At 46.4% G+C, this 21,272-nt stretch overlaps 1 protein-coding gene across 1 annotated transcript; it reads right to left on the minus strand.

Moving 5' to 3' along the window:
• Window positions 1-360: 360 nt before the first annotated feature.
• Window positions 361-20,424, minus strand: CRYM (crystallin mu). Its single transcript, XM_083413747.1, has 8 exons — window positions 20,137-20,424; window positions 16,741-16,891; window positions 16,041-16,103; window positions 15,153-15,254; window positions 12,446-12,629; window positions 6,529-6,650; window positions 5,755-5,839; window positions 361-719 (listed from the first exon to the last, which is right to left on the minus strand). The coding sequence occupies exons 1-8, from the start codon at window positions 20,313-20,315 to the stop codon at window positions 655-657; spliced, it is 951 nt and encodes a 316-aa protein (XP_083269873.1). The 5' UTR covers window positions 20,316-20,424; the 3' UTR covers window positions 361-654.
• Between the last annotated feature and the right edge of the window lie 848 nt (window positions 20,425-21,272).

Here is a 21,272-nt window from a genome sequence, read left to right on the forward strand (position 1 = left end):
ATCCTCCTTGGTCCACTCAGTGTCAACAAAAGGCAGGGAAGGTAGGAGAGAATTACAAATTCCAATTATAATTTTACAACTGCAGCAAGCTTAATCATAGATGAGCCTCTTGAACTACTGTATTTCTCATCCTTGAAAAGGTATGAAATTAAGCTGCCAAATGGGACTCGAAAATGTGGTTGGAGCCTATTATTATTATTGATAGTAATTTTCAACCTAATGCGTTGCAGCAAGAAATTATGTAACCTTCTAAAGATTTTTTTTGGGGGGGTGAACCCTGTTCCTGTTTACCTCACAGTGAGCACAAGACAGAATTGAATAGTGTAAATCAAAACCAAAGTGGACAGAAAAACATATTGGTTATGCATGTCACAAAAGTTTGGTTTATTCTATTCTTCTATTTTAACTACTTTGTCCTCAACAGAAACACTATAAAAAAATAAAAAGTTATACTGCAATCCTATGCATATTGACTCAAAAGAAAGCACCCCCAAATTCAATGAGATTTTCTCCCATTGTAAGTGGGCATAAGATTGTAATGTTATCGTTTTTATTTTTTAAAAAACAGCTCCTGCTAAAACTGGGAATACAACCCTAAATGCTACTTCATTCTCAATATAATTTTGGTGCTTAGATTATTGGAAGATCTTCATTTTAGCTGCCAGCCGACCAGGAATCAAATATCATTTTTGCCGGGACTGTGTCTTCAATCGCCATTCCTAAAATAAACAACAATTGACATCACAGTTAACAAGGATGAGGGGAAACCCACAGTATTTTCTGGAGGAAAAGAATGATCAGATATATAAAAGAATTTTAAAATCTGTCATAGAATCATAGAGTTGGAAGAGACCACAAGGGCCATCGAGTCCAACCCCCTGCCAAGCAGGAAACACCATCAGAGCACTCCTGACATATGGTTGTCAAGCCTCTGCTTAAAGACCTCCAAAGAAGGAGACTCCACCACACTCCTTGGCAGCAAATTCCACTGTCGAACAGCTCTTACTGTCAGGAAGTTCTTCCTAATGTTTAGGTGGAATCTTCTTTCTTGTAGTTTGGATCCATTGCTCCGTGTCCGCTTCTCTGGAGCAGCAGAAAACAACCTTTCTCCCTCCTCTATGTGACATCCTTTTATATATTTGAACATGGCTATCATATCACCCCTTAACCTGCTCTTCTCCAGGCTAAACATGCCCAGCTCCCTTAGCCGTTCCTCATAAGGCATCATTTCTACTGCACTTCTACTGCATTCTAAAATACCCCAAAGAGTCTGCATATTAAGCAAATTTGCACATAAATTGGTCCATCTGATACAGGTGTGGGGAACCATTAATCCTCCAGATGTTGAACTCCCACCATCCTGACCATTGACCATGCTTGCTGGGGCTGATGCAAGTTGTAGTTTAGCAACGGCTGGAAGACTCAAGGCTCTAATACTATCTACACCAGCCTTCCCCAGTATGCCACCCTTTAGATGTTGGACTCTAACTTCCACCAGTGCCACCGCGCATTTGAAGCACATAACTTCTCCCAAGGAATCCTGGGAACTGTAGTTTGTTAAGAGGGCTAGGAACTGTAGCTCCCAGGGTTCTTTGGAGGAAGCAGTGTGCTTTAAATCAGGGTTTCCCAAACTTGGGTCTCCAGCTGTTTTTGGGGAGGGAGGGGACTGACCACTGGTCCTGTTAGCTAGGTGAAATATACTCAGAGTTGAGTGTGGATTTCATGCTCTTTATTCAGCTCATTGTAGTGAGGAATGAAAGTTCCCCCAAAATATCTGCTTTATATACATTATTTACACAATAGGCCGCATGTGATTGGCTAATTCTGGGATTCTCCTGTAGGCCAATCAGGTTGCGGATTCACTTCCACCTGGAGCTGGATTGGGTGGCTCCTGCGGACCAGTCATACTGCTGCATTGTTCTAGGACCAATCAGACGGCTGCATTCTGGACCCTATTGTTCTAGGACCAATCGGGACATTCCCAGGGGAACTGAAGGAGGCAGTGGTGCGCCCGCTTTTAATTCCAATTACCGCCCGGTTTTGAATCTTCCATTCCTGGGTAAGGTGATTGAGAGAGCGGTTGCTGAACAGCTTGGTAGGTTTCTGGATGAAACATCGGCTCTGGATCCATTCCAGTCCGGCTTCCGCCCTGGTCATGGGACCGAGATGGCTCTGGTCGCCCTAACAGATGATCTCCGCAGGCAGCTGGATCGAAGCGGGTTGGGGCTGCTGATTCTTCTAGACCTGTCAGCAGCCTTCGACATGGTCGATCATGAACTCCTGGACAACCGCCTTGCCGACGTGGGGATCCAGGGCACAGTCCTTCAATGGCTGCGCTCGTTTCTCTCTGGTCGGGGACAGAGGGTTGCGCTTGTGGGGGAATTGTCATCCCGCCACTCCTTGGTGTGTGGAGTGCCCCAGGGTGCGATACTCTCCCCGATGCTTTTTAACATCTTTATGCGCCCCCTCGCCCAGCTTGTCCGGAGTTTTGGGCTGGGCTGCCATCAGTATGCTGATGACACCCAACTCTATCTGTTGATGGATGGCCATCCTGACTCGGCCCCAGACACACTGATCAGATGCTTGGAAGCTGTGGCTGGATGGTTACGTGGGAGCCGGTTGAAGTTAAATCCTTCGAAGACAGAGGTCCTCTGGCTGGGACGGGACGATATGGGGTTGAGGGGGCAACTCCCATCTCTTGTGGGGGTGCAATTAGTGCCAGCACCGTCCGTTAAGAGTTTGGGTGTAATCTTCGATACCTCCCTCTCCATGGAGGCGCAGATTGCAGCTATAATAAAGGCGGCATTTTTTCATCTCCGCCAAGCTAAGCAGTTGGCTCCTTACCTCTCTCGCCCTGTCCTAGCCACTGTGACCCACGCGACAGTCACCTCCAGACTGGATTATTGTAACTCGCTCTACGTGGGGCTGCCCTTGAGACTGACCCAGAAACTCCAGCGGGTGCAGAATGCCGCAGCGAGACTCCTTACGGGGTCTTCGCTGCGAGATCACAATCAACCGGTGCTATACCAGCTGCACTGGCTCCCGGTGGAGTACAGGATCAGGTTTAAGGTGCTGGTTTTAACCTTCAAAGCCCTATACGGCCTAGGACCCTCGTACCTATGGGACCTCCTCTCCTGGTATGCCCCACAGAGGAACTTACGGTCTTCAAATAAAAACATCTTGAAGGTCCCAGGCCACAAAGAGGTTAGGCTGGCCTCAACTAGAGCCAGGGCTTTTTCGGCTGCGGCTCCAACCTAGTGGAACGCTCTGTCACAAGAGACAAGGGCCCTGCAGGAGTTGACATCTTTCCGCAGGGCCTGCAAGACAGAGTTGTTCCACCAGGACGCAGCCTGACTCCCTCCTTTGGCAATCTTTACAAAACTTTAGTTTATGGTTGCCATCAATTTTGATTTTAATTAATTTTTATAATGTTTTTATCATGTTGCACTATTTTGGTGTTGTTAGCTGCCCTGAGCCCAGCTTCGGCTGGGGAGGGCAGGATATAAATACTTATTATTATTATTATTATTATTATTAGACTGCTGCATTCTGAATCCTATTGTTCTAGGACCAATCAGACTGCTGCCTTTTGGATCCTATTCAACTCACTACATAACACTAGGGATGATGGGAGTTGTAGTCCAACAACAGCTGGAGAACCAAGTTTGGGAAATGCTGCTTTAAGTGTACAGTGTGTAAGCAGCCTCAATTACTCCAGGGTGGCAAAAAAGATGACAAGACCCTCACCTAAGTAATTGGCCTGCTGACCAACAATTGCAACCAACCCATGTCCCATTTTCAGGAAGTTGCCCTCCATGGAGCAAGAATAAAGGCAGCATGGCCCTGCTCACTGATCAAAGGATTGCCAGCTACACACCCTACAGGCACAAAGTCCATCTAGACTGCCAGCTGTTCTCAGGGAGGAAAGGCACACACACAACTATTATTTAGCACCGAGGCTGTTCCAGAAGTACTGTATTTTTCGCTCCATGGGGCACACCGGACCATAGGGCGCACCTAGTTTTTAGGGTGGGAGGAATCAAGAAAAAAAATCTTATTTCCCCCCCCCCCAGCCCCAAAGAGCACCGTACAGGCTGCACAACCTCTCTCTTCCGGAGGGATTGTGCGGGGCTATGGCACAAGCCAAGGCAGCCAGCGGGAAGGATCCCGCTCGCTGTTTTGGCTTCCTCTTTAGCCCCGCGCAATCCCTCCCTGCTGGGAGAGGCTGCGCAGGGCTAAAGAAGCCATAGCCGCGTGCAGCCTCTCCCTGCCAGAGGGGTTGCGCGTGGCTATGGCACAAGCCTCCATTCGCTCCATAGGACGCACACACATTTCCCCTCAATTTTTGGAGGGGAAAAACTGCGTCCAATAGAGCGAAAAATACGGTACTTTCATTCATTTAAAGAACTCACTTCAAAGGTAACTACTTCCTCTTTGGGTCACAGCTCTAAAGCTGGCCCTGCAGAGTTCCAAAAGACAACAGAAAGTGGACAGCTCAGTAGGTAGAGCACGAGTCTCTTAATCTCAGGGTAGTGGGTTCGAGCCCGACATTGGAAAAAACATTCCTGCATTGCAGGGGGTTGGAATAGATCAGGGTTTCCCTAACTTGGGTCTCCAGCTGTTTGTGGACTACAACTCCCATCATCCATGACCACTGGTCCTGCTAGCTATGGATGATGGGAGTTGTAGTCCCAAAACAGCTGAACACCCAACTTTGGGAAACCCTGGACTAGATGATCCTCATGGTCCCTTCCAATTGTTATTATTCAAGTTGTGCCTGGTGCCGATTGGCTGATGCTCAGCTTGATGTCACAAGAAACCTCCCACCCAGTTGCTGGAAAGGTTTTGCACTTTTATTTATTTTTTAAATGAGGCAAAGGAATGGATAAATGCTTAATGTGACAGCTTGCCCGGAAGACAGGGCTACCGGCTACTAGCCATGATGGCCATGTTCTGCCTTCACTGTTGGAGACTGTATGCTTCTGTTGCTGGGAATTGCAAATGGGGAGAGCGCTGCGGCGATCATGCCCTGCTCTAGGGCTTCCCAGAGGAATCTGCTTGGCCTCTGTGGGAACAGGATGCTGGACTTGATGGTCTATTGGCCTGATACAGCAGGACTCTTGTTAAGTTCTTAAGTCTTGGGGGGCGGGAAATAGAGCTCAAGTAGTGTACAAATAATAATAATAATAATATAAAAAAAATTATTTATACCCTGCCCTCCCCAGCCAAAGCTGGGCTCAGGGAGGCTAACAACAATCAAAATAATCCAACATTCTAAAAACCTTTCATTATAAAAATTAATTAAAATCAATTTGATGGCAACCATTAAGCAAGATTCTGTGCAGATTGCCAGAGGAGGGGGTCAGGCTGCGCCCTGACCAAAGGCCTGGTGGAACAGCTCTGTCTTACAGGCCCTGTGGAAAGATGTCAGGTCCCGCAGGGCCCTAGTCTCTTGTGACAGAGCGTTCCACCAGATTGGAGCCACAGCCGAGAAAGCCCTGGCTCTAGTTGAGGCCAGCCTAACCTCTCTGAGCCTAACAATACATTCATTCATCTTCACTTCCCTGTTGATTCTAATCGCTTGTGTCTTGTGTCTTCGAGGAGGGAAAGAGGCACGTCTGCCTTTGTTAAATGGGGGGAATCCGTTGTCAGTTTGAAGATAATCGCCAGCATTCTCACGCAAGGGGGGGGGGGGGTAAATAATAAAGCGTTGTCTTGCACTCTTATTCATGCACAGCAAGGGGCCATTCTTACCCAGGGACTTGAACACTGTGGTTTTCTCACGCAAAGGTGGTTTTGTTCCCAGCACCACCTCACCCAGCTCTGCAAAAATCTCTGCCTGCAAAACAAACACAGAGCTTTTGTCAACCTCTGGTGCCACCTTTTTCTGAGGTTCAGGCTAAGCATGGCTTTCAAAGCCAAAACAGCACCACAAGTGGAAGGTATCGAAAGACTTCGGGGGAGCTGAGATTTTGCAGGAAATCCTGTGGGGTGGGGTGGGGGAAGAGTTTCGGGTTCTCCCCACGCTGAGCTCTGGCCCTGCCTTTAAACACAGTTACAAGTTCCTAAGGGTTCTTAAGATTTCAGTCCCCACAGAAAACCAGGCCTGGCACCAGCACTTGGCACCCTCAGGTAGCTAGCAGAGACTGAGGGTCCAGACATCTGCCCTGAATAGCTCAGTCTGTGTAAACCACCATTTTAACTTCCCCACAATCCCCCTGGTGTAGAGTCACTCCTGGGGGTTGTGGGAAATTAAAATGGCAGCTCCAGTGGAAGTAACAATGCTACACAGGGGGATTGTGGGAAATTTAATTTGATGGAACGGTGAGGTAAACCTGTTGCCAGCGCCCCACAAAATATAGGAGTCCTTCAGAGGGTCCTTTGCCAAAATTTCCCCTCAAACTTGGGGTCATCCCCCCAGAAATCTCCAAAAGTACTTGTGGCTACCTTGGGCAAAGGTGTCACTCAAAGTGCATTGGTAAAAGAAGGAGACACACAATTCTCCACCCCCCGCCCCTGCTTGCTTACCCCCGATAAAATGACATCTCCCGATTCACGGATAGCAGCCTCTCTCGAATCGACGTACAACACAGAGTTCCTCATCGCATCGTCGTCCAGCTCCCGCCAGTCAGGCCTGCTTGCTCCAACGGCTAAAAGTCAGAATCAAACAAATTGGAGACTTATCTCCCAAGATGAAAAGGGTTAAGACAATCACCCCAACCTTATGGGTACAATTTGTTCCCAATTGACAATTGCCTTTGAATGACTCTTGCAGAGTAGGAGCAATATTAATGCTTAACACGCAAAGGGTGCTGAATGACTCCAGGCTGAACCATGGGCTTCATTCATGCTCTTGTATCATTTACAGTAGCCACATCTACGCCATATGCTGAAAGCAGTATCATACCACTTTAAACAGAGATGGCTTCCCCCAAAGAACCCTGGGTCTTGTAGTTTATTAAGGGTCAGTAGGAGATCCCTATTCTCCTCACACACCTACGATTCTCTTTTTTTCCATTTCACATTTATTTTATTTTGCAACACAAACACACATAACACTAAAAAAAGAAAACTTAAAAATACAAAACCAATACAAAAAAAAATAATGAATATGTAACCATATTTCAGTTCTTCTTTTCTTCTAGTTGACTTCCTTCATCCTCAATGCGGGTCTGCTTTTATATTTAGTAAACTGTTTCCTTCGCACTTCGTCCCCCCCCCTTTTTCTTTCTATTTTAAGCTTTTATACCATAATTTATTTTGCAAAACTTAATCAAAACAAGTCCAGGTATTAATTTGAAGGCACTGCTTTTTAAGATAATCTCTGTATTTTCCCCATTCTTTTTGAAATTTTTGTTTAGACTGACCCCTGATTGCATCTGTCATTCTAACCAACTCAATGTAGTCAAATAACTTTTCTTGCCATTCTTTTTTTGTTGGTGCTGTCTCATTTTTCCAATTTTTTACAATTAGGGTTCTCGCTGCCACTGTTGCATAAAGGAATTATTTTCTTGCTTTTCCTAACGATATCTGAATCTAGTATACCCAATAAAAAAGCTTCTTCCTTCTTTTTTTTACAAAGGTTTGTTTAAATATTTTATTTAACTCTTCATATACATATGCCAGAAACCCTTAATTTTGTCCCAGGTTCTTAATGGCTCAGAAATGGAAGAATGAGGAGTTACCAACATTGAAAGAATGGAGAATGAAGATGAAGGACTTTGCAGAACTTGATAGACTGACAGGAAGGATTCGAAATCGACGAGATCAGAGATTCACAGAAGATTGGGAAAAGTTTACAGAGTATATGCATAACTTAAGTGAAAAACAAATAACGCTTGTAAGCTTTAATGAAGCTCTGTAAAAAGAAATGCTAGAATATGAGTGAAACAAGATTTAATTTACAAATAATGGGTGAGGTTTTAGAAATGTGTAAGAAATTAAGAAGGGAAGGAGTATCAGTCAAGTTGAGGGAAGTAAAAAAAAAAGAGATTGGATGTAAAAAAGATGTATGATTTGTATTAATTTTTTTATTTGAAAATTGAATAAAAAATTTATATGAAAAAAAGAACAAAAAAAATTTGTCCCAGGTTCACCTACAATTCTCAGTGAAATCTATGAACCCAGACTGTCTCCACCACCGAGACCACTTCCCACATAAAATCCTGCCCGCGAAGATGGAACCAGTTCACTCAGACTGGCTTCATCCATCCTAAGCTGGGATAGCTCAGTTGGTAAAGCCTGAGACTCTTAATCTCAGAGTCATGGTCAAAACTTTCCTGCATTGCAGAGGGTTGGACTCGATGAGCCTTATGGTCTCTTCCAACCAAGAGACAACAGGACTGCTTAAGGTGCCCGACTACAAAATTGTAGAAATCAAGAGATATGTAGCTGCACCAGCAGCATATCTCTTTTTTCTTGTATCCAAAAATGCAAGAAGGGCTTTTACACTTGCCAGAAGCTCAGCTCTGCCCTTGGAAGGATCCTTTAAAAAAGTCCCATATGACCAGAGAATTTGCACCTGTCCTTTGGGGGATATAGGAAGCCCTGAACACATATTTTTTAGATGTCCCTTTTACGACGAGGCACGTAGAGAAACCATTGACCCCCTGTTGGTGAGGCTTACTGACCTCCCGGTAAAGCAAAAATTTGATCTTCTCCTGTTAGGCAAATACCACAAGACGACCCAGATTTTCGCCAGATTCCGCACACAGATCTGTAGGCACAGACCATCCCCCGATTCAATCTAGTTTGTTAAGAAAAGTCCCAAACTCAGACCCACGGGCGACTTTGGGTCATTTATTTTAAAGTTTTTATGTGTTTATATGCCTATGATACTTTTAAACTTAAAATCTATTGTTGTATATTGTTTTAAATGTTTGTTTTCCTAATGGGATTGTAGTTCCATTTGTGTTTCTCAAGCTGGTCTCGGGGGGTAATAAATTTCATGTTCACCTGGTCTCTTTCAACTCTATAATTCTATGCTCCCCAGCTCCAGCCACTTCAAGTTCGCCCAAGAGCGGAAGTGGCAAGCATACCAAAATGGAGGCAGGGTCTACTTGGTAGCACAAGATCTCCCAGCCCCAAGTCTTCTCCTCACAACGAGGAAGCCAGACTTCTCATGTGCAATCCCAGACCCACAGATTTTGAGCCGTATGCCGTGTGGAGGGGCACACTTCTGCAGTAAGAATACCCCTAGCATTTAGATCCCACCCATTCAGCTAATGAGGCTTCCAGGGTGCCTTATGAAGACATAGCTCTAAAGGGAAATGGGGAAATGGGGGGGGGGGGAGCAAATTCGCACATTCTTCTGCTTAACAGTTCTTCAACTTACAGCTGATGCCACTGGTGGTTCTGGCTGTCTTGCCCTCAATAAAGAGCATGTAACTGTTTTACATATATTTTACATATATTTGCGAACTGCTTCAGGGTGTCTTGTTGCTAATGAGTCGTAAATGAAATTGACCAAAATTAATTCCAATAATGGGACGCGGGTGGCACTGTGGGTAAAACCTCAGCGCCTAGGACTTGCCGATCGTATGGTCGGCAGTTCGAATCCCCCCGGCGGGGTGCGCTCCCGTCGTTCGGTCCCAGCGCCTGCCAACCTAGCAGTTCGAAAGCACCCCCGGGTGCAAGTAGATAAATAGGGACCGCTTACTAGCGGGAAGGTAAATGGCATTCTGTGTGCTGCGCTGACCCGGAAGTGTCTGCGGACAGCACTGGCTCCCGGCCTATAGAGTGAGATGAGCGCACAACCCTAGAGTCTGGCAAGACTGGCCCGAACGGGCAGGGGTACCTTTACCTTTACCTTTTTAATTCCAATAAAAAGAGCTCCCATCAGCTCGCAGCAAAAATAAAAAATAAAATAAATAAGGAGCAGTCCTTCCCCAGAAGCACTCTTTCCCCTCAGATAAGATCCTGTCATACAGTTCTTCCTTCAGACAACTGGCATGATGTTAGTCAGAATCCTCACAAGAGGCGATAGAATCATACACTACTGGATCAGGGCAGGCTTAGCTATTTGGCAAAGTTTTTTGTTTTGTTTTAATGTAACAATGTGGTGCACTTTCAACCCATCATCTAGTTGAAAGCCCTGACACATGTGACAATATTTGATTGCATCACTTGAAATTTTAGGAGAGATTTTGCTGTAGGGCTGTTGTTTTTTGTTTTCATCCAAAACCTATAATTAAGGAGAATGAGCCACCATCAGCCTTCTTTTAAGAGGATATAAAAAATGTGACAGAAAGTGGCTAGACAAACAGAGAAAGACTCACATATTTTTCTGAAAACCTGCTCAACCATTAGGAATGAGTTCCCCGAGAAGTGTGGTGACGAAAGGAGAAGCAGCGCTTTGTTTATGTGTTGCGGTGGTGAATGAGGACACCAATTGTCCCCTGACCCTTTGTGGTGTGCCTCTACACAATATGAAGAATCCATCACACAAAGCATTGATTATGAAGGGCTGAGTGGAAATCGGTCAGACAGGGATGACATCTCGAATTGCACCTCCCATTCGCTTCCATGAATCCCTTTCTATGTCCTTTGCAGACAACGCAGGGCAGAAGTGGAGTGGGAAATAAGATGCAACTAGATTCTACTCAGAGAAGAAATTAACGCACACAATTAACTGAGGTACATTAATCTCAATGGGTCTAATGTAAAGAAGGGAGACATCTTCCTGGTGGAACGCTCTGCCTCATGAGACCAGGGCCCTGCAGGATCTGATTTCTTTCCGCAGGGCCTGAGTTGTTCCGCCTGGCCTTTGGCTTGGAGCCAATTTGATTCCCTCCCTCCCTCCCTCTCTTTCTTTTTTCTTTTCCTTCTCCTCCTGCGATGAGGCTACATTTTAATATTTTAATGTTCCATTATTTTAATGTTGTATTTTACTTTTGTTTTTAAGTTGTAATCATTCATCTTGTTTTTATTATTGCTTGTAAGCCGCTCTGAGCCCGACCTTGGCTGGGGAGGGCGGGATATAAATAAAATATTATTATTATTATTATTATTATTATTATTATTATTATTATTATTATCTGCAGGGACCTTTTAACCCTGGGAGGCCACTTCAGGAAGTAAAATGAGAATAAACCAGAGTTCAAAGAAATTTTCCAAGAAAGAACCGGCAGGTTCTTCATCTGTTGTGAAGGTATTCATCAGTGAACAGAGCCAAACTCTGAAAAGAGATGTGATCGGTCCCCACTCAGAGAGCTCACAATGGAAGGAGGCGGCAACTCTTAGAGGCCGAGGTTCCTTCCCCCCAAAAAATACATATATTTGAGGGGGCTGCCCCTCAAAAGTTAATAGGCATTGCTGTTCAAATGGGATGTGCACGCTGTGTCTTGTGATTGACAGGGCAGGGCGGGGTGGTTCCTACCTAGGGCCCCCCAATATTATATTCAAATTGGTGTGTCTATCATGAAATTCTGTACTGAGTAATTAGTGAATATGGAATACAGGTGAGCCTCAGGAATGTTTTTATGTTTTCTACATTGTGTAGAAGCGAATCCTACCAATATTAACAGACTGCAGTACAATGTTAGTGTGCCTCGCATCAATATTGTAAACAGATTAGCACCTCTTTAAAACCAGTTAATCTGGATTAGCTAATCCTTTGCAAGATGCTTTAGCTAAAGTTTATTAAAGCAAGGTGCTTTTCTTTTTTCCTTTTCCAACTAAGCCTATTTCTGGGAGCAGTGCTAACACTTTTGTTGAATGTTGACGGCCAATCTTGCACCACACCTAGATCCTTCTGCTCAAGGTTAGGACAACAGTCTCACTACTCCACTTATGCTACTGCTTCCGACTGTTTCTTGGGAAGAAAGGCTTGTTGTCACCGCCGACCAGCTGATAAGAGCATATGTACCTAAGAGTCTGGTGGATCAGGTTGATGGCCCATCTAGTCCAGCCTCCTGGTCTCACGGTGGCCAATCAGATGCCTGAGGGAAAGTCCCCAAGCAGGACCTGAAGCCACAGCGCTCTCCCCTTCCTGTGGTTGCCAGCAAATGGTATGCAAAAGCATTGCTACTTCTGACCATGGAGGCAGAGTACAGCCATCATGGCCAACAGCCATCAATTTCCCCCTCCTCCATCATGGTGACATCAGGAGATGGACAAGTGAGTGGCTTTGCCCAGCTGAGATGTTGGTCAGGTAGGGGGAATCAAGGATCCTGACCCCTTGCTTTAAATCCTTCAGTAAAGAAGAGTCCATCACTTCCAAAGGAACCTGCTTCTGTGTTGAACAGCCCAAATTATTTGGAAGATCTTCCTAACGTTTAGCCAAAAAACCCTCCCTTGTCACTTTAAGGAGCTGTTTTGGAACACCAGAAAACAGGTCCCATCCCCCCTAGTATTTGGACCACATCACGCTCCCTGGTTCCAACAAAGTCAACCACCCCTTTAAGTATCCAGAGAGGGAGAAATCCATACACATAGCATACATTACCGTTGATATGGGCCCCGGGCTTCACCCATTCTCCGTGCAAAATTGGCTTTGTTGCCATCGTGACTGTTACGATCACATCCGCCCCGGTGACAGCCTCCTGAGCAGAAGAGCAGACTTGGACTGGCCCATGAACCGAGCGCGCAAACTTCTCTGCCTTCTCCTTGGTCCGATTCCAGATCTTCACCTACAAGGGAAATGGAGCGGCTGGTCTTTGACCCTCTCGGGAACTACATAAAATCTTGGCCTCAAGGAAGTCCTACAATGTGGACAGGGGACCTGTGGACACTTTTCCAGGAGAGTGCAAACACGAGAAAATGCATAAAATTAATTTGCCAGTCCCTAATGCATTCCTCGGCCATGCTTGGCCCCATGCAATGGCAGCGAGGTCCAGGACCAGGCAAAAGCAGCAGCAACATACAATCAGAAGATGGACAGTGGCTTCAGGTGTTATAACAGGGTATTTTATATCCCTAGGATCATAGAATCATAGATCTGGAAGGAAACTGGAAGGTACCCCAAGGGTCATCTAGTCCAATCCCTTGCAGTGGAGGAATCATGCAGATGGCCATCCAACCCCTGTTTGAAAACCTCCAATGAAGGAGAGTCCACCACCTGCCCAGGTACAGTCTTACCTCGGTTGACGAATGCCTTGGGAGTCAAACGCAGTGGCGTTGCGTGGGTTGTCAGCACCCGGGGCAAGGCAAGTAATTTGCGCCCCCCGCTGCACTGTCCCTCCCCCAGTCCCTCGCTCTCTCTCCGCAGCGCATGCCTGGCACCCCCCCTCCACAGTGGGCGGCGACCCGGCGGCTCGGATCGGATTTGCACAGCCAGCACTGCAGTGTGAGAGAGTGAGTGAGCCAGGTAGGGGCAGAGAGCTGCGAGTGCGAGCGCCCCCCCCCCAGATGTTGCACCTGGTGCGGCCGGCCCCCCCTGCACCCCCCACGCTAAGCCACTGGTCAAACGTTTTGGCTCCCGAACGTCACAAACCTGGAAGTGAGTGTTCTGGTTTGCAAACGTTCTTTCGGAACCCGAACATCCGCTGTGGCTTCCACAGCTTCTGATTGGCTGCAGGAACTTCCTGCAGCTAATCAGAAGCTGCACCTTGGTTTCCAAACGTTTTGGAAGTTGAATGGACTTCCGGAACGGATTCCGTTCAGCTTCCAAGGTACGACTGTAGTCCTTTCCACTATCAAACAGCTCTTACTGTCAATGAGTTTTTCCTAATATTTAGTTAGACTCTCCTTTCTTGTCACTTGACTCCATATGTTCAGATCCTAACCTCTGGAGCAGCAGAAAACAAGCTTGCTCCATCTTCCATGTGCCAGCCCTTGAGATGTTTGAAGATGGCCTCATATGTCCACTCAGACTTCAAACCAGCCAACCCAAGGCTTCTTAGAGGTCTATTTTTTTGTTCTAAGAAGTGAAAAGAAAGGTGGGTGGTCTCTTGCCTCCACAGCTGAATTTTATTATTGCCTCTGCAGTTGAATGGTATTCTTGTAATTGCTGTAATCTCAAGTGGGCCTGGCCAGTCAAGGAGATAAGCAGGAGTCAACAATCTGTGCACGCACTCTAAGGAAGCCAGGCCAGAATATCTACAAAGTAATCCCAACCTTTCCTTACTCTCTCCTCCCTTGTAGCACCAGGCCAGGCCTTGCCACCCCCACCAGGCACTAATCTGGCACAGGATCCCTGATCCCATCAAAAACAACAGAGAGTTCATTTCTGGAACGGAAAACAAATCCCCAGGCTACATCTTCAGCAGCTTTGAAAAACATGGAAATCATGGAAGTCAATTTGCTGGCAACGGTTTCTTTTTTGATCCCTGTAATGCTGATGCTGACTTTGTTCTCTATCTGATTTTCTCCGCAGGATGAGGAGAAATGAAAGAAGAAAATAGTAATTAACTCTGTAAGCTAGACTGTTGAAAGAGAAACTTATACAATATTGTAGTATACCTAAGAACCCTTGATAATTGGTTTGATTTTATCAATGCTGCAACCTCTGCTAAAATGTCTTATTCTTTCTTTGCAAAACTGGGGGCGGGAGGAACAAATCCCTGAGAGGCTGAGATGCCCTCAGAGATATCTTCTTCCTTAACTCTATGCCATGATTTACACTTGCCTCCAGCTGGTGAATTTCAGGGTCCTAAGAAACAAAGTGGGATGTGGGTAGCGCTGTGGGTTAAACCACAGAGCCTAGGACTTGCCGATCAGAAGGTCGGCGGTTCGAATCCCCACCACAGGGTGAGCGCCCGTTGCTCGGTCCCTGCTCCTGCCAACCTAGCAGTTCAAAAGCACATCAAAGTGCAAGTAGATAAATAGGTACTGCTCCAGCGGGAAGGTAAACGGCGTTTCCGTGCGCTGCTCTGGTTCGCCAGAAACGGCTTAGTCATACTGGCCACATGACCCGGAAGCTGTATGCTGGCTCCCTCGGCCAATAAATCAAGATTAGCGCCGCAACCCCAGAGTCGGCCACAACTGGACCTAATGGTCAGGGGTCCCTTTACCTTTAAGAAACAAAGCAGATCCCACAATCTTGAAGTATGCCCACCCCTGATTAAGCGATTAAGGGGGGAGGGACCAAAAGGTGCCTGACAAACCAACAGGTACTCTGTATGTGCTAGAAATGCCTAAGGCAGAGGCTATTGTTGAGTGGTAAATTTGTTTAGAAATAAATAAAAATCAGTTGGTTTAATTGAACTTCCTACCTCCTTAAACGAGAACATCTCTGTGAAAATCTCATAGTGGCTGTAGGCTTGAACACCAGCTCCTAGGATACACAGCACTTCAGAATCCACCGGCATTAAGTACTGAAAATATATCCAACAGGGGAAGGTAAAAAACTTGTTCATATGGCACCTTTCATATAAACAACTTTTGCCAACCCTAAAGTCCATGGCCTTCTATCGGGTAGGGAACACCCAGTCTGCTGGTCAATCCTGGCCTGCTGGGGGGGGGGGTGTTTCCAATTTGGCCCATCATGCCATTTTCCAGGGCCGTCTTTACCCGGGGGTGCAAGGGGTGTGAGACACCCGGGTGCTGAATTCTGGGAGGTGCCAGTTGTCCACTGCTGAACCCACCTAAGCTCTTAACTATCTACCTGTTATGAAATAATAAATAATTTTGATCAAGCTGGAAAAACAAAATACATATATACCTAGGTATTACCGAAATGCATACCTACTGTTTCACTAAAGGACTTTCGACTTTGTGCGCTCATTTATCAAAGATGCGCCGTGTCAGCGGCAGCGCTTGTCATTCACAACGGCAGCGCTTGTCAGACTCAACAATGGCTCTTGACATTAACTCTTGAAATCAACTCTTACATAAAAATATTATGTTAGGTGCCTAAACAATACTTGTATATAAATACTTGTATATAAATGAGCAAATCAAAAAGTTTGTTTTTTTCTCCTCCCTTCTTTCGTAAACAAGAAATAAGGAGTAAGCGTGGTGTCTGACATAAGCAAAATAAAAGTTAATTTGGGGGCTAAACTAAATTTGGGGGCGCTGTGTGGATTTTTGCTAAAGACAGTGCTGCCGTATTCCCCAAACCACAGTCCCTTTCTTCGTCCCACTTAATAAAAAGCACCCACCTTGGTGGCTATTGCAGAAACAGCCGCTGTCCGTTTGGCTGTTATGACGCTACCATCCATGACCTTTCCAAAGGAGAACATCAAACAGAACGAAAAGAAAAACGGCAAGATGGAAGTTAAATACAAAATGCTTTTCCTCAGGCAGACAAGGCCCATCCACCCAACACCTTAAAGTTGTATCATGCCACTTTAAACAATCATGGCTTCCTCCCAAAGGATCCTGGGAAGTGTGGCTTGTTAAGCTGAGAGGCATTAGGAGATCCCTGTTCCCTGCAGAGAGCTACAATTCCCAGATTGGATTGACAAACAATCCCTCCTCCAAGGGAATACCCCTCACACATTGATAGAGGTGGGGGCCATGCTCATCCCCATCCTACATGTGACAGGCAGTGGTGACTAGGGCCCTTTGGGACTGATTGGGAGGGAGGCAAGGAGTCCAACAGTAGGTGGCGCCAGAGATAAAGACAGGCAGAGCCTGTCTATCCCCTAGTTTTGTCCCCATCTCCTACCTGATGGGTTCTGCAAGCACAACTCTGAGATTAGGGAGGAGGAGGAGGAGGAGAAAGCTGACAGTCGAGGCTGCCTCCTGGAATGAGTGCAAGGAAAAAGGCAGGCAGGCGGTCAGCTGGCTGAGGGTAGCCTAAGGCTGGTGGGGCTAAAGTGGTTCAAATTGTGCTCACTGTTGCCTTGGGAGACTTACAGCTTTGAGAGTGCCGTTGCTTGGCTCAAACAGGAGCACTGTTGCTTGATGGGAAGGAACCGCAGGATCCGTCACGTGCTCATAAAAGGTCACCAGCTTGGTTGTCAAAGCGTCATCTTTCTCGCTGTAGGCAGGCATGATCCCTAAAAAGCTTACAAGCAGAAGACGGAGGTGGCGCAATGATCATTCAGGTGTGGTCTCTTCCCTCAGCAACTCAGCTAGCAAGTTAATCTAAAACTTTTAAGAAAGCATAATGAATAACTTAAGCCACCAGGGTGGGCACAAGGTTCGAGGGCTCTTTCATAAGTGCTGGCCAGTGTGGCCATCTGCTTTTAGTGGCGCCCCTCCGGGAGGAGTCCTGGGAAGCTTATTTTCATGGTGCCAGCAGCTCCAGGAGGTAACAGTTTTCCCCTGCCAGTGCCTTCATTGACACACACTGCCAAGCCAATGCCTGGCACAAGGAGGACCAGAGATTTCCTACCCCTGCTTTATAGGCAGCCCAAGGCAGGTATCAGCGAAAGACCTTGGAGATTATTTCTATGTTCATTTCTTTATTGAATTTTTACCCTGCCTTGTCGTGAATTCTCTGTGTTGCTTTAGCAGAAATGCTCAGAGTTCCAGGTTTTTCAGCGCAGTGCAGTATATTTATTGTGAACTATATATATACAAATATATACAATAATCTACAGGCTGTAATACACAAGCAGTTCATACAGTCAAACAGATTACCTGGCTGCACCTTAAGGCAAATAGGAAGACCATTCTATCTCTCTCTCTCTCTGACCACACTCTTCTACACCACCCACTTACTGTTGGACAGGTTTCCCTTTTAAACCGATGACAGCCAATCAACTGACAGCACTTCCATAGAAAGTATTGTAGGCTGATTGCATCAGCCAGTTGCATCAGCTAGCAAACTCAAGCCTGCAGACTTACTATCTCACACAGCATTCTGTGAATTCCTCCCAAAGAAACCCAGGGTGGCAAACCTCAAGCAAATCGCCACAGATGCAAGCATTCAGGAACTTGTTTTCTCTTTCCCCCCACAAAAGAAGTCTTCTAAAATCGCAGGCTAAGCTTTTGCAACAATTTGTTTAAGGTTCAGCAAAGCAGGTTGGCAGGTCTGCTGTGGGTGTGTGAATTTGGAGAGCAGCACTCCCTGGGAGCCAGTCCACACACATGCAAAAAGTTGCCACAATAAATCTGTTCTCTTCTTCTAGCAGACCACAAGGCTCCTGACTGTCATTATCAACAGCTCACAATTTGGTTAGATCATTTTTATGTGCAAAGTGCTTGGGTGACTGAGTTCTACTTGGAAAGAACAACTGTTTGGAACTGTACAATCAAACCAGAAACCTGTGTGTCATCAGCACAATGAGCATTCATGACAGCAGCATCTGGGCACAACAAGGATTTTGGGGACACCCTAAAGACTCAGAGTGCAACCATAACACCCTGATTCATGTCAAAAGCACAGGCAGTCAAGAAGCTGCCAAAAATGGGCATTATGGGGGTGCAGCAGAGCTGGGTCAGCCACAGATCTGCAGGATCCTAAGCAAATCAGTTTCCCAGAGAAGGGCTCGATTACACCACCTTGAAAGATTACCCAAAAAATGTTCCTACATCTTCCAACTTGGCCAGCAGGCTGTGGATGCTTCCTAAGCTGGCTTCATTAATTATGAACCTTGAATTTTGGGTCCCCTCCATACGGATGCCAAAGTTTTGCAGCTGCTTTGTAGCACAAACCCTGCGTTTTGTAGCGTGCCACGCCCCCAACTGAGTAATTGATACATCAAGCTGCGGTTCAAAGAAATCCAGCCTTGTCCAATTCACTCCAAACTGGTGCCAAAGTTTTATAGCTGTGTTGTAGGGTTTTGTTGTTTTGGGGCTTGCAGTTAATGAAGCTTCCCAGGTCCCCTTCCAAGAATTCTCTGCCCATCTACAATCCTATGCCCACTTTCCTAGGAGTAAGCCCCACTGAATTCAACAGGGCTTACTTCAGAGAGCACACAGAGGCATAGAATTGTAGAGTTGGAACATACCCAATGGGTCATCTAGTCCCCAATGCTGGAATCGCATGTGCAGGCATGCACTCAAATGTGCGTTCATGGACTCTAGGGTCCAAAAGGGAACAAAATTGGGAAAGTACAGCCTTTGATGACTTTAGGTAAAAAATTTCTAAAAAGCAAAAGTGACCCTTTGCAATGGGTGCAAGACAGACAGCACAATTCTATGCATTTTCATTCACAAAACTGGATGCAGGTGTTAGTTGTGCTTAGAGCGGACCCCATGAAATCACTTGAACTTAAAGTTAGTAACTGCTGAGAGCACAACTCAGCACTGCTCACTCCCTTTCTTCCCTGTGCAGTGAAAACAGCAATTGCTTTTATTATGAACACGTTATGAAATTCAGCAAAATAAAACCCAACAATTATATGACTATACCTGAAACTGGTTTGTACATGCCAGTCTGGATTCCTTATTTTGTTGTATTTACTTTACTGAACATTAACCTGTGCCAATTTTAAATATATATGGTTTAAAACTTGTAAATTGTGTGTGTAAGAATAGTTATTTCTTCGTTGTTTGTCTTTTTTAATTGCTAAGTTGCCCCATCGATGTCATCACATCTACTCAAAGCATGACTAACACCACAATTTTTAACCATGTCTACTCAAGGTCCATGGGGTCACAAAGAGTCAGACACAACTAAACAACAACAACTCAAAAGGAAGCTTTATTGAATGCATTCCCAGGTAAAGTGGGTTTAGCATAGCAGAGTATGTCTAGATCTAACCTATAACCAGATTCCATGGATTTACTCCCAGGGAAGCCCACGGAGTGCTGCGGGCACAAAAAGATCCCAGTTTCTCCAGGTTAATTTCGTCCGCTTAACGAACGTCCGTAGCAAACGTCAACCAACTTTAGTCGTGCTGGGAGCTGACCCGCGGCTGAAATTCTTGGAACGAATTCCGCCGGGTCTCCTCTTATGTAAGACTTAGTTGGATTGCATTCAGCTAACTTGTACTCAGAGCGGACCAGTTAATAAGCGTGAATAAGTGGGGTCCATTAGATCCAATGGGTCTACTCTGAGTAGCAGTAACTTGAATCCAGGAGTGCCAGCTCCCGCGACCGGGGATACCCTGGGTCGTGGGTGCCAGGCACGCTGTATCGAAATATGTGGGTGCCCGGCCCCTTGTGGGGAATTTTGTGGGTGCTGGGACACTCAGAGACCCAAAGAGTTAGCACCTATGCTTGAACCCCATCCATTATCTTTATTGCATAAGTCATGGCGGGCGGGGGGACATCCCTACAAACCGACCCCCCCCCCAAACCTCCCACATCACCTGGGGATATACCTAGCAGGAAATCCCCATCCCGATCCCGGATCCTCACCCGCTGTACTTCTGGATCGGCACCACGGTGCGCACCGGCTGCACGACGCCTCCCTCGGCGCCCCTGGAGAAGTTGGCCAGGGCCGTGGCCAGGGCGGGGACGAGCCGGCTGGCGGCGGGGAAATGCTTCTCCACTTCTCCGGCCGCCAGGAAAACGGGAGGCGGCACGGCGTGGCTCATGGTGGGGACTGCGGAGAGCAAAGGCGGCGGCGCCCAGTGCCCCTCGACTGAGAGCCGCCCGCTGCCAGGCGCCCCCACCCGCCCCGTCTCGCCGCCCGAGAGGCGGCGGCGCCCAGCACCCCCTGGCGGACGAGACGTCTGCTGGTCCGGGACCTCTGAGCAGGGAATCCCCGCGAAGGTCCTCGGAGGCTTGCCAGCTTCGATCTGGCAAAATACAGGACCGGTTGGGGGAAGCGGTTTTCTCCCCGCACCCGGTGCAGAAGTGACTTCAAAGCAAATAAACTGCAATCTGTTGCAACCTAACGGGGTGGCCCTCTGGAATTTCTCTCTCTCTCACACACACAAATACCTGAATTTGTAAATCTTTCTGCACTTGGCTACCTAGAGCCCCGAGCGTAGCCAAGGGGGGCAGGGAGGGGCAGCTGCAAGCCATTAAATCAATAAAATTCAATAAAAATACATAGCAAACTGAGGTGTGTCCCCCCCCAACAAAAATCCTGGCTAGACCCATGCCCAGAGCTTATGCATGACTTCCATTGTTGGAAGTCGCCCAGAGTGGCTGGGGAAGCCCAGCCAGATGGGCGTGGTACAAATAAATTATTATTATTATTATTATTATTATTATTATTATTTCACGCACCCTTTCCAACACATTCGTTTGGAGAGGACCCCTAACTTGGCAGATAGACAGACAGACAGACAGAGAAGACCTGAAATAAAGGACAAAACTGTATCATTAGAGGACATAGCATTTTACACTGCAGTACGGGACAATCCTGTATTATACAGGGCAGGTGCAAACCCTGCTATGGATGGATCTACTGTGAAACAAATGAAACTTAAGCTTCAGGGCCCCTAATCCTTGAGGGGCCCCAGAAGCGACTTTAGTCCACATTGCTTAAGCTTTTTGGGTCTACTAGACCCAACTGGAGTAGCACGACTCAAATTGATTATTAT

Source organism: Podarcis tiliguerta, assembly GCF_965153285.1.
Source record: "Podarcis tiliguerta genome assembly, chromosome: 14".
Taxonomy (NCBI): Eukaryota; Metazoa; Chordata; class Lepidosauria; order Squamata; family Lacertidae; genus Podarcis; species Podarcis tiliguerta.

Excerpts from the sequence above, each read along its gene's own strand:
- CRYM (XM_083413747.1), bottom strand. The coding sequence starts at position 20,315 with ATGAGCCACGCCGTGCCGCCTCCCGTTTTCCTGGCGGCCGGAGAAGTG. Across the intron at positions 16,104-16,740 it reads GCAACGGCACTCTCAAAGCT|GTCATGGATGGTAGCGTCAT; the intron begins GTAAGTCTCCCA and ends TCCTTTGGAAAG. Across the intron at positions 720-5,754 it reads CACAGTGTTCAAGTCCCTGG|GAATGGCGATTGAAGACACA; the intron begins GTAAGAATGGCC and ends TGTTTATTTTAG.